The sequence below is a fragment of the Girardinichthys multiradiatus genome, chromosome 12, assembly GCF_021462225.1.
Source record: "Girardinichthys multiradiatus isolate DD_20200921_A chromosome 12, DD_fGirMul_XY1, whole genome shotgun sequence".
NCBI lineage: Eukaryota > Metazoa > Chordata > Actinopteri > Cyprinodontiformes > Goodeidae > Girardinichthys > Girardinichthys multiradiatus.
In genome coordinates, this window is record NC_061805.1 from 29,559,008 (window position 1) to 29,575,087 (window position 16,080).

The window sequence follows — 16,080 nt, forward strand, 5'->3', positions numbered from 1 at the left end:
TTATTAGTTTGCACACGGCAGCAGTTGTTAGCAGCAAAAGAAGGCCAGAATTATCACTCACACTTAAAAAGCATAATTATTACCATAATGATTATTTAAATAGAGTTTGTAATTGCAGAGGTACTTTATCCATCAAACAGTTCTCTATCACAGTGTTTTTGGGAGCTGAAGTCTTAAAAGTTTAGAAACTTTTTCGGGGACTAGATATGACTGAGCATTTGAACATTCTCTGAACAGCTCCGATGTTGACTGATTGTCACAGTCCCAGAGCGTGAGTGTTTGCTTGTATAAATGTTAATGTCTTTGAGCGTGCATGTTTGAGCCCCTCAGTGACTACAAAAAAGCAACAAACCAGGACATGAAACACAGTATGCAGGGAACTGTGACCAAACTCTTACAATTCCCACAATCACCCAACATCGGGCAAACAAATACTATAAATTAGCATAGAAACATGGAAAACAAAGCTTACCTTCACACAGACCAAACACAAACATATACAAACTCAGACAATGAGCCCAAATCTGTTATATATACACACAAACACACAGCTGTCATCCATATCAGGAGTCACTGGAGGCTGACTCTTATAGGTCCTGATTCTTGTAAACTAAAATGAAATAATCTCTAGCATTAAGAGATAAAAAGCAATGCTTCCTTTGCTTCCCCCTTCCACCTGTGTGTCTCAAGAAGTCAAGTGAAGATGCAACTGGAGAGACTGAATCGGAATAAGGCTGCAGGTCCAGATCATGTCAGCCCCAGAGTCCAGAAGGGCTGTGCAGAGCCGCTCTGTGGGATTATGTAGCACCTCTTCAACCTTAGCCTGGCCCAGAAGAATGTTCCGATGTTGTGGAAGACCTCCTGTCTTGTTCCGGTACCAAAGAAAACTCACCCATCAGTCCTCAATGACTATAGACCTTCTTGCCCTGACATCCCACATCATGAAGGTCCTAGAGAGACTCCTGTTGGCCCACCTGAGTAAGCAAACAGTAAACCATCAGGACCCCCTTCAGTTTGCTTATCGCTGTGGAGTTGGAGTTGAAGATGCCATCATACACCTGCTTCAACAAACCCATTGTCATCTGGACAAAGCCAGCAGCACTGTGAGGATCATGTTCTTTGATTTCTCCAGTACATTTAATACAATCCAACCTGATTTGCTTTGTCAGAAACTCCAGAAGACTCAGGTGGAGGCCTCAACAATCTCCTGGATCAAAGACTACCTGACAAACAGACCACAGTTTGTGAGACTGAAGGGTTGTGAGTCTAACCAGGTAGTCAGCAGCACAGGAGCACCACAGGGGACTGTACTCTCACCATTCCTTTTCACTCTGTACACCTCAGACTTCCAGTACAAGACAGACTCCTGTCATCTGCAGAAATACTCCGATGATTCTGCAGTCGTGGGGTGGATCAGAGATGGACAAGAAGCTGAGTACAGGAAGGTGGTGGACCGCTTTGTGGCATGGTGTGGAAACAATCATCTCATTTTGAACATGACTAAAATAAAGGAGATGATTGTAGATTTTAAGAGAAACAGGAATAAGTCAAAAACTATTTCCATCATGGGAGAAGAGGTGGAGGTGGTGGAGGAGTATAAATACCTCGGTGTTCACCTGGACAACAGACTAGAGTGGAGATGCAACTGTGAAGCCATCTACAAGAAGGGACAGAGCAGACTGTACTTCTTGAGGAAGCTTAGGTCCTTTGGTGTTTGCAGCAAGATGCTGCATATCTTCTATAAATCTGTTTTGGAAAGTGTGATCTCTTCTGCCATCATCAGCTGAGGAAGCAGCATCAGAGGCAGGGACTTAAAAAAGCTCAACAAGCTGATAAAGAAGGCTGGTTCTGTTCTGGGGACTCCTCTGGAACCTCTGGAGATCATTGTGGAAAGATGGATTCTTCATAAAATGAAGAACATTATGGAAAACCCTGAGCATCCTCTTCATGAGACTGTCCTACTACAACAGAGTGTCTTCATTCAGAGGCTTCTTCAGATCTGCTGTAAGACGGAGCGCTACAGGAGATCCTTCCTGTCCACAGCTATGGAAGCAAATCGTTACCATATTTCAAATGAAAAAGCATTTTCAGAAATGCTTTTTCATTTTAAGAATGTGGCTGCATTGTTTGACTCATAAATTAAATTAGTTATCAATAATCCTATTTGCATTTTAATTTTCTTCTTCAAGACTGCTCATTCTTTCACTTAATTAAAATGAAAAAGACTTTTGAGATTTATTTTTCAAAATATGCCCCAGCAAATAGATACCAAAATTCAATGTGAAATGTAAAATTTGAAAATGAAAAAGCATTTCCAGAAATGCTTTTTCATTTTAAGAATGCGGCTGCGTTATTTGACCCATAAATAAAATTAGTAATCAATCATCCTATTTGCATTAGCATTTTCTTCTTCATGCCTGCACATTTTATGCCATAATCAAAAAGAAAACAAAGTAGACATTGCTTTTTCGTTTTCGTGGTCTGCCCGCAAAGTACTGCCCAGAACTCGAAAACAAAAAAGCATTCAGAGCTGCGGGCGCAGAAGAGTGACGTCAGCAGCCGCTCTTCCTCAGCTCCCTGCTGACCGAGCTACCCATCTTGTTCGGTGGGAGGCGCTGTGCACGTCTGCATTGCATTACATTGCAAACGTGCCGAGAAATTGATTGAATTGCAGCAGGGTCGAGCTCAATTTGTGGCAGTGACAGGCAGAACTGGTAGTTCCGGTGGCATCCTCATGGCCTGGGACATCCAGCGTGTTTTTAAGCATTTATTTATATTTTCCTGTGAGTGACGATTCAGAATAGCCGCTCGTGCTCTATAATAAACCGGCTGTTTGCGCAATAAATCGTCATCCTTTCAACACGTCACACATACACATAGTGCTATTTATTTTCCATGTCAAGTAAATACAATCACCTTATGTTATGGGTCTAAAGCTGTTTATTAAATAATAATCAATAAAGACATCCCATTTGCCGATAATCAGCATCAGCTTCCACAAAAACAGCGGCAACCGCATTGGCAAGCTTTTACGGCCGGTCTGGCACCTTCTGGCATCCTCGCGGAATCCTGTGCCACCGTGCGGCAGGCTGTGGCAGTTCCGGTGGCAGCCTGTGGCGGAACTGCCACAGCCTGCCACCGGAACTACCAGTTCTGCCTGCCACTGCCACAAATTGAGCTAGGCCCTGCTGCAATTCAATCAATTTCTTGGCACGTTTGCAATGTAATGCAATGCAGACGTGCACAGCGCCCCCTACCGAACAAGATGGGTAGCTCGGTCAGCAGGGAGCTGAGGAAGAGCGGCTGCTGACGTCACTCTTCTGCGCCCACAGCTCGGAATGCTTTTTCGTTTTCGAGTTCTGGGCAGTACTTTGCGGGCAGACCACGAAAACGAAAAAGCACTGTCTGCTTTGTTTTCTTTTTGATTATGGCATAAAATGTGCAGGCGAGAAGAAGAAAAGGCAAATGCAAATAGGATGATTGATTACAAATTTTATTTATGGGTCAAATAACGCAGCCACATTCTTAAAATGAAAAAGCATTTCTGGAAATGCTTTTTCATTTTCAAATTTTACATTTCAAATTGAATTCTGGTATCTATTTGCTGGGGTACATTTTGAAAAATAAATCTCAAATGTCTTTTTCTTTTTCATTTTAATTAAGTGAAAGAATGAGCAGTCTTCAAGAAGAAAATTAAAATGCAAATAGGATTATTGATAACTAATTTCATTTATGAGTCAAACAATGCAGCCACATTCTTAAAATGACAAAGCATTTCTGAAAATGCTTTTTCATTTGAAATATGGTAACAATTTGCTTCCATACACAGCATCTACAACGACTCTTTGAAGAAACCTTCATAATGAGCTACAACATTTAATTTCCCTTTGGGATTAATAAAGTATTTTTGAATTTCAAATTTGAATTTGAAAAGACATGGTAAACCAAGTTACACAAATGTTTTAGAGAGGAATGCCAGTGAGGGCAGAAAAAGAGCTTAACATAAAGAGGCACAGAGAAACACCAGTAAGGACAAAAAAAGGAGAGACAAAGACAAGAAGAAATCAATACACAGGAGATGGCAGCAAAGGAGGGAAAAAGGTCACAAATCACCAAAGCCAATTGCATGTGTACCATTAATATATGTGCGCGTGTACGTGCAGCTTTTGATGTGTAGTCACAGGTCATTGGTAGCAGACTAATAACCATTCACACTTTGGCTAATGGAGACAAAGTAAGTAACCTAGAACACAATATGTCTAAGAGCACTTCAAGGCTAATGGAGATGAACTGAGGTGGTATGCTTGCTGCTTATATAAACACTGAAAAAATATATTTCATAGCTAGTTTATTCTAAACATGTCTTCATACATAGCTTTAATTTTCTGTCATACACAGAACATTTATTATGTGCATGTATAATGGTTATAAAGATTTTTCTTTGGTTAGATTTTCAATAAAAAGGTAACTGTAAATAACTAGTCTAGCATTCCATTTAAAGTGGTCCTTTAGTCTAAGATTGCTTACACTAACTTCATAGGTGTGATGGATTTAAAAGACAAGCAGATCAACAGGTGCTCTGTTGCACTGTCAACAGAGTAAGATGGTTTTATGCACCATCTCACTTAGACACATGCTCCCATAGCGAGTCAGGAGTTGGAACTGCAAGCATTGATCATATCGTTTTATGCTTTATATAGTGGGAAGAACAAGTATTTCATACACCGCTGATTTCTTTAATTTAATTAAGTCTTTAATGTTTGTCAGAGGTACTCTTCAACTGTGAGTTACAGAATGTCATAGTGGAGGGTTTGGAGGCAAGACTGGAATGCAGAACATGGCGAAGAGGCCGCATGGTGAGTAGATTAAGTTTAATGTTGAACACAGAATTACAGGTAGGTAATCCAAAGGCACTAGTTCAAGAGGCAACTAGAAAATAAACCACAAGGAGAAACTCAGGAAGATAACAAGGGTAGTTAACATGAGGAACCATGAAAACCAGGAAGCTAATATACTGAGGGATGTGGAGTATGAACCAATAAAACAGGGAGATGGATAATCAGGGGAAACATTACACAGGTGTGGAGCAGGCTGTGAGGAGACTGAGGGGAATGTGTCTAATTAAATCTTGCATGGAGACCCAGACCAAGGGAGATTGACCATCATCTTGAACTTCTTCCATTTTGTTATAATTGCGCCAACAGTTGTTGTCTTCTCACCAAGCTGCTTGGCTATTTTCCTGTAGCCCATCCCACCATTGTACGGGTCTAGTATTTTATCCCTGATGTCTTCACGCAGCTCTCAGGTCTTGGCCATTGTGGAGAGGTTGGAGTTTGTTTTATTGATTGTGTGGACAGGTGTCTTTTATAGAGATAATGATTTCAAACAGGTGCAGTTAATACAGGTAATGAGTGGGGAACAGGAGGGCTTCTTAAAGAAGACCAATAGGCCTGTGAAAGGCAGGATTCTTACTGGTTGTTAGTTGATCAAATACTTATGCCATGCAATAAAATGCAAATTAATTACTTAAAAATCAGACAATGTGATTTTTGGGATTTTTGCTTTAGATACATGCTTTGCAAGTGGGAAAACGTGCAAAATCAACAGTGTATCAAATATTTTTTCTCCCCACTGTATGTCTTGAGATAGTATAAATCTACATGTAAATGTAAACTTTCTGAAAGTTTGTTACTGCTTTGAACGTTAGCCCATGTTAGCAATGAAGCTGCTAACTTGACTTGACTTGACATTACCACTCTGAAACAGGACCCATTTTGTCCTCCACTGCCTTGGTAGAGCCAGCTTCGGGCATCGCTGAGTCAGCGCCTTGAGCCAACGGCTTGAACTGATAAGACTCAGGCCTGCTGCACTCCATAAAGCCTCCCTTAACTGCTGGTGACAAGGGGGGCGACAACTCAAAAGATCTATCTAGAAACTACCAGTCTCTTTCTGGTCACTCTCCATGTTTCGATATGTCAGATTATGTTAGCTGCCATGTTCTCTTGTCCTCCAAACTAAACCCCCACCTAACCCTCTCCACGTATCCCCATACTTGTACCATAGTTTCTCTTGGCACTGCCCACTTTGGTGCCATTTTCAAAAATTTGGAGGCAGGATTGAGTACATTTCCTAATAAAGACTCGAAAGTCCCAAGTTAAGTCCAAAGTCATTTGACCAAATATGTCCCTTAATCACAGAGTAATAATTAATAATTTCTGGATTTCAAACATATTATTAAAACGTTTTTTTTGGTTTGCCAGAAAATCCAGAAAGAGAAACTAGAATTTAAAAATGTCAGAAAATCAGGGATTATGTTTATTTTTTACAGAGCCCAGCAAGTGTTAGGCGGTAAGAAAAAAACAAACCTGGTGGAAATCCGTGCTCATGCTTTACTAAACTGTGCTCTTGGTTTCTGCAATCCGTCCGCACGGTTTGATAAACTGTCTGCTCTGTTTTGCAATCTCTGTGTGCAGATTACTCAGTGACATCTGTCCAGAGTTTGGACGCATGGCCCACACCTGTGAGGTAAGTTCAGTTGATCTGTTGTGATATATTAACCTAAAGCACTGCCATGTTTTAATCAGCATACTTATGACTACAATATGACTATTTTTGTTACACTAAGGCGTCCAAACAATCCAAACTCTGGACAGATGTCACTGAGTAAGCTGCAAGCAAGGATTGCAAAATGGAGAGCACATCTTATCAAACCGTGCCAACGGATTGCAGAAACTGAGAGCACAGATCAGTAATCGGTGCGCACAGATTGCAAAACTGAGCACACAGTTTAGTAAAGCATGAACACAGATTTCCATCGGCTTTGTTTTTTTTTATCCGCTGACACTTGCCGGGCTCCATACTTTTTACAGTAAATATTACCTGAAACACATTAAACAGCCACTAAATTGGGAAAATAATGAGTAAATGATCCATAATATATATATTTTTCTACACAATTAAAATGATCAATATTTGAATAATTATGTCCATGTAAACATGCCTACAGAGCACAGCATGATCCTCCAAAGTTTATCAGATCTGAGAAATGTGTTGATCACCATAAGCTAATACAGATAATAACATGTTGAGGAGCATGCCCAAAAACTCTGCTTGTAGTTAATGCACTTTTTAAAATGACTGCAAAATGATCACCATATAAACTGGGCCCTCTGGGGCCTCTCCGTTAGGCAGATCAAACACATTCTCGGGAAGGCATCACCCGTCAGAGCTATGTTCTCTGGCAACTCATGTGACCCAAGTCTAGGTCTAAGATTAAAGACAGCATCTCTGGTATGTACACATTTATCTTCATCTTCAAGATGAACCATTTACTTTCCCTTAGCTACTCAAATATGAGTAAAGTGGGGAAAGATACATAAAGAGCAGAGCTGAATATAATCTTTCTCCTCAGTAAAGCTCTCTGAAATTTGTTAGCCTCTCTAACCCTATGAACAACTCCATCCTTTAGCATCCCCTCATCTCACTTACTTCTATTTCTGCATTCTTGATCTCAGGATTTATCTACTCTGCACTCTCCGATTTCAATGAGAGTAGAGTAAAGAGGGAAGGGAGCGATTGGGGAAAAGAAGAAGAAAGGAGAATACCGAGAAGGAGTGGACCAGTATGGGGTCATGATTTAGTTGTTTTTGTGAAGAAGCAGAGAGCACAGAGAGGATAACAGCTTATAGGCACACTGGCACACTGATAAAAAGTGCTCACAGTGTGAACCCAATGGGATTCAATAAAACTATGTTGCATAATATATAATCACTTCATAATCTCTGTGTCTGTAGTTCAAAGGTGACCTAAATACTTTGAACAAGTGCAAAAAACATAATGGAAGTGCCATCATTATAATCTAGTGCTTTTGCTTGTTATTTTATGCTTGTTTTCAGAGAAATGCATGTTTAACTAAACTGTGTTCATTACAAATTCAGTTTTGAAAAATGAAAAGAGAAAAAAGTAACCCAAATGAACTCATCCCTAGACCTCGTTGGTTCTTGATTTCCTATTATCCCTTCACTTTTTTAACTTATTCACCAAATGTGTATGTGTATTTCTGTGTAGATTATGATGTGCTTGAGAGATTAAATGCCCCAAAGCAGACAGGATAACTCAGAGACCATCACTGAAGTCATGTTACAGATAAATTAGGAATGAATTAAACAAAACCACAGCAACCACACTCAAACTAAGCTGCAATTGTTTTTTTTCAGGATTGTTTTTAATAATCACTAAATTGATGATATAGATGGTTCACATTCTTAAACATTTTCATGACATCAGTCACCATAAAAGTCCACTACCTTAGGTCAACCTTGGATTTTTAGGTGAGTTGCATTCCCTCTGAGTAAAACACTGCTAGGAACCCAGCAGTTAGCAATGAATGGTTGACAGAAGATAAATAAATGACAGGCAGCTCTACATGATATCAATGATGAACATCAACATACAATGTGGATTAATAAAATAGAGGACTCCCATTATCGCATGACAAGTACCATGTATGTTTGCTTTTCATAAAAATAATCTTATTTTTCTTTTATTGCCACTGGCTACATATCTTCCTCTCCCTCACACCTTGGCTGTTTAAGTGTTGAAGCTGTGTGGTTCAGTTTTATTTCTGCTCTCAGTGGAGGAGGACGCTTTTCTCTTTCTCCCGCACCCTCCCATATCTGCCCTGCTTCAGCTCTGTGTCTTGTCTTTCTTTTTGGAGCCTCTTTTTGCATATCTTCCAAAATTCACCAAAGTTATGGATTTGGTCAGCTGGTCTCTCAATGCAATTGATCAAATTTTCTCGACGAGAAGACAGGGTGAAGGGGAACTCTCTTGTCCAGATGGGACATTTTTCTTCGGATACACTGCTGGCAGAAGTGGAGGATTGTGTGTCTGTCGATATTGTCAGTCGAGGATGTTGAAGATGTGTATATAATTGGATGTTTGATAACAAGATTTCTGCTTTTTGGAGTTGGTGGTTACCTGGCATATCAATAAATTCAAAAAAATTCAGCAGCTGTTCTGGCCATTGTAAGGCTGCCTGGCATGTATGATGGGATCTGCAGACCGATCAACACTGAGACTGAGATGTTACGTGAGCTGAATCGCAGACTGGATGTGATCCTTACACAGGATCGCAGGCAGGTTGTGGTTCCTGGACTCAGGAGTGAAATGGGATAAATCTTGGAGAAAGTTGTGTGCTCGGATCTGGCGGAAAGGACCTGGAATTTGGCTGTTTGGATTTGCCATTGAGAAGCACCAGCGAGACTCTCAAAGCTGACGGAAAATTAAGAATCAGCCTAACCCAAATAATTGTTGTTTTTCTGAATCTGGCTCCCCTGCACGGCCTTGATGGCTGGCTATCTTCAACTTCTCCTGGAAGTTATGTAAACATGACGCTCTGCCCCCTCCCTTCCCTGAGGACATCTGTGGACCTGCTCAGAACTGTGTGGCCGGTTGATGAACCTTCCATTGTATCATCAAGGACAATGGCCTCTGTGACAGTGCTTCACGGACTTACTTTGCACACACTCACATGCACACACACACATGCTCAAGATAAACATATGCACCCCTTCACCGGATCCCCTGCATGATGTTGTTTCGTATATATGTTGCTTCTTTGTGCTGAGGTTTTTTTTGCAATCTCAAACTGTATCCTGCAAAGGATAACGTGTGAAATATGATTTTCCCTCTTCTTTCCTAATGTGGTCTCTTTTCTCATCTACCTAAGTGTCTGATTTCATTACTTTTCATAGATTTTCAGATTTCTCAGAAGGATTACCAGCAAAAGCCAAATATTATTAGTATTTGAAAATTTGGACTAAAGCTGTTTTTACACCAATGACCAGAGAATTTTAGATTTCTTAAAAGGATTGTATTACAACTATATCATACCAGTGACAGCCAAACATTATGAGTATTAAAAAAGTTTGGACTAAAACTGTTTTATACCAGTGACCCAGCTTATTTGAATGATGGGACCATAACTGCCTCATACCAGTGACTTCAATGATTAATATTATCATTTTACTTCTAGCACAGGAAGAATTCCTTACCACTCAGGAATTAATGAACTAATTACCTCTATTAGAAAGATTGGATTAGAACCAGCTCTTACCAGTAAACTCCCAAGGATTAGTAGTGTCATTTGATTTGTTTTTCTGTGTTTGATTTTCTGTATCATTGTAATGTTTTTCCTAATGTACAGTGCTTTGAGTGCCTTGTTGCTGAAAAGCGCTATATAATTAAACTTGATTGACTTATATCAATTTATGCTTTGAATTAGGACTGCTGCAGAAACTTGGAGAAAAAAAATACAACACTAATCAAAACAGTTCAGTGTATGACTCCCAGGTTTGCTTTGTATTACAAAGTTTAATCTCCCTAAAACACATCCAATATGTTTTTAAATGTTAAATGTTTAAATGTTCTTCATATTTTTTACTTTTATGAAAAATAATAAATAAAGTTATAAATATTCAATCTTAAACATGCTGTGTTGTGCAACTGTTAACTTTTACATTATTTCTCTGAGAGGTACCCTAAATCAGTGGTTGTTAGACTGTTCTTAATCCTTAGCTCTGGGGACCTGGCCTCATTATCAAGCAGGTGGAAAAACAAGAGCCAAACATATGTCAACCTTAAATCTAATAAACCGGTGTGCCTGCATCTTTATACTGCTGCCAAAGCAACAGGGTGATTCATCATTACCTAGCAAGCAGAGTAATGCTGCTTGCTGTCAAGTGTAGGACTGGCTGCGTTCCAGTACATCATATTGGGTCCTATTAATGTGTCTTGTAAACACTGAGGTACAGCACTGGCATTGATACAGCTGTGTGCATAGATCTTGTATGGGACCTGCCTTTCAGCACAAATAACTAAACCTGGGTGAGGTTAAAACGCACCAGTACCATAAGGTCGACCATAACACAAAGGAAAGCACAGGTGAATCTCCTTAAAATAGAAAATCACCGAAAAGTAACCTAATTTAGTAATTCAATTCTAAAGTTAGACTCAAATACACAGAACTATGATTTTTGTAAAATAAAATAAAGAAATCAGAAAAATGTGCAACTGTCCTTGTCCTTCATCTTTCTATTTCCTTTCAAATAAACTTTTTATGTGATGGCTCTCCCCAGTGACTATGTGAAAGGGGGCTTTGCTTACCTGAATTTTCATCAACTCTCTCCTCCACGGTGTGGTCTTTCTGATGAACCCACTCACTGTTGCATTTAAAATAAATCTGTGTGGCAGGTGTCGCCTTGCAGTACAGATTGACAGGCTTATTCTTCACAATGTAGGCTTCTTCGGGTTCGAACAAGAAGTGTGGTAAGGGCTCTGGAGGGTCGGAAGGGAAGGTTTCAGGAAGTTCACTCAGGCTAAGGAAATCATCCTCATCCCTCACTGTGAAAGCAAAGAAAAAAATGTTAAATTTCATTCAGACATTTCATTTTTTTTTTTTTTTTTTTTCTATTGCTCCTTGGTCAAGGAGCAAAGCTGTGAAATAGGAATCGCTGTAAAACTGTTTCCCCTTAGCCTATTTAAGGAAATACTTTTCATTTAATCTCAAGCAATTGACTTGATTGAAGGTTGCGACCAGGACAGAAATTTCTGTCTTTACAACAAGCAATAAAATGTGCCATGCAGTGCATTTTTTTTCTGTTTTGTTGCACATATCCTATTTTTTAGAAGTTCATAACATAAAATTGCACCACAGCAGCAAAACCTCAATTCAAAGGAATGAAATAGAGGAGAATACAAACAAACACAGCAGCTAATTTAGAAACTTTGTCATGGCAACAATGAAGAGATGTGCATAGTTGTATCCATTTTAGCCATTTACGAGTTGCGCCTAACCATTGTAGGTTCAAAATTAATCCAACTTTAACCCAGCTGTTGCTATGTAACAATGAAACAATGTCCAAAGAATCAGTATTTTGTATCTGAGATAGCTTAATTAGTTTTGCCTACCAGATTTATTTTAATTATCTTGCATTTTAAGCCATTTAATTTTCCTCCTGATTGTTGCAAAGGACTTTGCAATAAAATTTGGGGACATTTTTTAATATAAGTGCAAAGTACGTAATATATCAGAACTTAAAGTAAGAGTTAACTGTTGCGATACACCATATGTTTAAATTTCACAATCCCAGTAACAGAGGTATCCTGTAAAACGGCTGTTTTATGTCATCTTGTAAAGAATGTCTTTTCTCAGAAATTTTTCAAGGAATTGTTGGAGGACAAAGTCAGCTGAGGAACCTGTATGCATCCAGCAGAAGCACAAGCATTGAACATTTTTATTACCCTGCAAAACTTAATCTGATTACAGTATCAGTCTTATTATAAATTATTTTAGTATGTGTTCTGCTTGTTTTTTCTCTAATAATTTAAAACATAAATCTACATCTGATTAAAACAGGGACGTTCTGACACAACCACGGACAGGAGGAAATAATTCAATAGACATTACAGCCACCATTGGTGGCACAGGAACCTTATCCTCCTCCTCTTTCCTATTCCCTCTCCTCCATTGTGTTTCCACTTTGTCCAAACTTCATGCCCCCTCTTGGCCTCAATCAAAGGGACATCAACTGTGTTTTAGTGCCAGGTTGCCAAGGTCACCAAACCACACAGAATTACAAAAGCAGGTGGCAGGTTGAGGAGGTAAGCTTTATTTTCTTTCAAACTTGTGGACACACATGGACAATAAAACAATGCACATAAATAAAGGTTATTGCACAAACAAATGTATTTTCTCTACCTGGTGGTTTTTCCCCAACTCCATTATCAATAATGTTTTAGTAGGATTATTTGCACTATTTCTTTGTATGTGTATGAGCTCTTTTGTGTATGAAAGTGGGGAAAGGTTTTAACACAAAATATTTTTGACACCCTTACACTTTCTTCTCTGAGTGTGATGGCTACAACTGTGCACACACCTACAAAAAGCAACACAAAATAAAAAGTAACTAAACATAATTGCATGCATGCATTCACATTTACCATTCCCATTGTTCATTTGAGCAAGCTCTTGTTCTTTTCTTGGAAAATAGTAACGTGCTGTGGGCTGAAGCTAAAAGGAGCTTTGGTAAAACAACAAGTCCCAAACAGGAGAAAAATGAGTAGGCAGCATCTCCACTTTGATGTCACGAAGCTGACATTTTCTGCCTTAGTTCTGTAATTAGTTCTCTCAGAGTATGACAATTGGTAGATATATTTACAGCATAATTTCATTATCTGAGGAAAGTTTTCCCCCACTTATTTATCCAGTGCCTTGTTAAGTCTTTTCGCCGTCAGTCATTTCCCTTGCTGCTTTGGCTGTTCTGTCATTTTGCCATTTGTTGTTATTTAATATTTCCACACCCCTCTGCTTTTATGCCTGTCCTGCTTTTCACTTTGCCTGGCACTCATTCTCATCCTCATCTCTCAGTCAAAGAGCAGGGGTGTTCATAGCTCTGGTGCTACAGCTATAAATTATTGATTGGCACAAGAAACATGATAGCCAGAGAAGAGGGCGAGTGAAATGGAGGATACGGGAGTGACAAACATACATTTTCTCACGAATAAAATCTACTTTTATTTTTCTCATCTGGACTAACGTTGCTTCTCTAGTTCTCTCACCCTACCTCACACTTTCATACTCCATATATCTTGTTTTTGCTCTTTCTTACCTTTGGTTTATCTAATTTTTACCCTTACACTACTCATCTCTCCTGATCACCTGACAGAATGACTTACTGATCCTAACAGCCCAGCTCATAAATGTCCTGCTTGAATGCTGTCATCAGTAATGAATGACTGAGGAAGAACAATGTCCATATTTGATTTAAGGTATGTTGTAAATTTGTACTCAGAGTAAGAACACATTTATATCCTCACTAAAGTCTGTAGGCCTGATCTCTGGAAAACCATCCAACTACAGGTTTGAATATCTGTCAAAAGGTACGTTTTCAAGGAGGCCAATCAAGTGGTACCATGTGTCTATAGTGACAAATCAATGAGTCAATGACATGGAGAGAAACTAAGAAGGAAGAAAAGAATGCTATTGTAATTACCTTGACTAGACAGGAAACTTACACATTACAATAAAGGTATAAGTCTTCTACAGCAGATAAAACAAACCTCTCACAAGCCAAGCTTTTTTATTTATATGTTAAAGCCCCATTAACACAAAAAATATTTATTTTTTTTCAGTAGCCCTCAGTGTACTTGCACACATTCTTAGAAATGCTCATATGCATTAGACCGCAAAATGATGGGATGGAATTTTAACATGCAGAAACTAAAGCCATTTAAACCAATCCTTATAAGGTTAAATGCAGTGTGGTTACAAGTGTGAGTGTGCATCTTGTTTTCTGTGTACTGTGAGTAGTATGTGATGTGTATCGAAGTAGTAGCTTTGGAAATCTTGAGGTCATACTTCCTCTTGTCTTATCAGATAGTTCAAATCAGCAGCAGCTGCAAAAACATATAAGCTGTTCTGAGTACAGGCACTGGCTCACACACATCATTAGTAGACATACAAAAACACTTAAATTACTGGTTGCACCAGTTACCACAAATCCCCTACCGCTACCACCAGTAAACAAACATGGACCAGCAAAAAATGCAGAACAATGCCTAAACGTCTCAAACACTTGCCACGAAATACACAATGTATTTCATACAAACAGACAGAAAAAAGTATATCCACAGGCAAACAAAAAAGGAAAAAGTGTGTACACTAAAGGAAAGAGAACAAACCCCCATTTTCTCTATTGTCTTGCTACTTTTTCCTCTTTATGACTCAGTCACACAATGTTTTTGTCGAAAAACTTGAAAACATAAATTCCCACTCCTACTACCCATAGCTCCTCCTGCCACAGACCCCTTGTCCACAATCCTTCTTCAAAATACACACCCAGATTGTTTACTCTTCAACATGTCGCACTCAGCTTACAAAAATATATTTAAATAATTTCAGAATGCACTTTAGGGAATTTAGGGAGGTAGGGAAAGTGTAAAAAAGCTGGGATAAAAAGTGAGGGATGATGGTACATGACATAGAGTATCATTGCTGTGTAATTATATATATATATATATATATATATATATATCAAGTACTATCAGATTGTTATAACAACAGTGCTCCGTTCCACATTATCTGCCAATCTCAGTCACCATCGAAAAGACTTGACTCCCGAAACAAGCCTCCATCACCTATCAACAGTAAGTCAGCCGCAGATCCTTTTTGTAACCATTTCTATTTCCTTCCTGGAGCCTCAGTAACCCCTCCCCTCTCCTTCCTCAGTGACGATCCAGATCTCTTCGGCAGTTCCATTGCAGGCTCAAACCCTAACTGCTTGCATAATCATTAAACTGTTAAAACGCTGTCCTGTCCTTGAGGTGTGTCACTTCCAGAGTCAAGTAAATTCAACATTATGGCAAAAACAATATTTAGGCTAGGCAATAATTGGTAAATGGACTGAACTTATATAGCGCTTTTCCAGTCACACAGACCGCTCAAAGCGCTTAACACTTGAGACACATTCACACTCTCTAACACTCTCACATTCATACACCGATATGCAGATCGGTAGGCAACTTGAGGTTAAGTGCCTTGCCCAGGGGCACATTAACATATGGCAGGAGGAAGCTGGAATTGAACCCACAACCTTCTGATTGCAAGACAACTACTCTTCCTACTGAGCCACAGTCGCAATAATTTAAACTTTAAATGTCAAATTTATTAGCAAAATCTTGTTTTTTTACAACAAATCCAGTTATAATGTTATATTTGATACAAGGGCTGTAATTTCTCAAGGAGTTTGGCTATTTTTTGCATAACTTGGGAGCAAAACCAAAAATTAAGCATTTTTTGGAACATCTGTTTACAAGACTATTCAGAAACTATTTATCCAAGGAAACAAAGTAGAAAAAAATATTTTACTCCCAGCTATGTGCTCCTCCAATCTTACCATCTATCTTCATGCACTACATGAATGTTTAGTTTGTGTGCTTTTCCTCCCTCTTGTTTAGAATTGTTTCATTTAAACTATGTGTTTTAGATTAACATAGTGAAAAAAAAAACTTATTCTGACT

The 16,080-nt window shown here is 39.0% G+C and overlaps 1 protein-coding gene across 3 annotated transcripts in view; it reads right to left on the reverse strand.

Annotated features, from left to right (window-relative positions):
- LOC124877689 (netrin receptor UNC5C-like) overlaps window positions 1–16,080 on the reverse strand; it is a 348,599-nt gene that overhangs the window by 195,863 nt on the left and 136,656 nt on the right. For all 3 annotated transcript variants that reach the window (XM_047381101.1, XM_047381100.1, XM_047381103.1), the window contains exon 2: window positions 11,167–11,403. In XM_047381101.1, coding sequence (XP_047237057.1) covers window positions 11,167–11,403 — 237 coding nt within the window. The remainder of the gene's footprint in view (window positions 1–11,166; window positions 11,404–16,080) is intronic.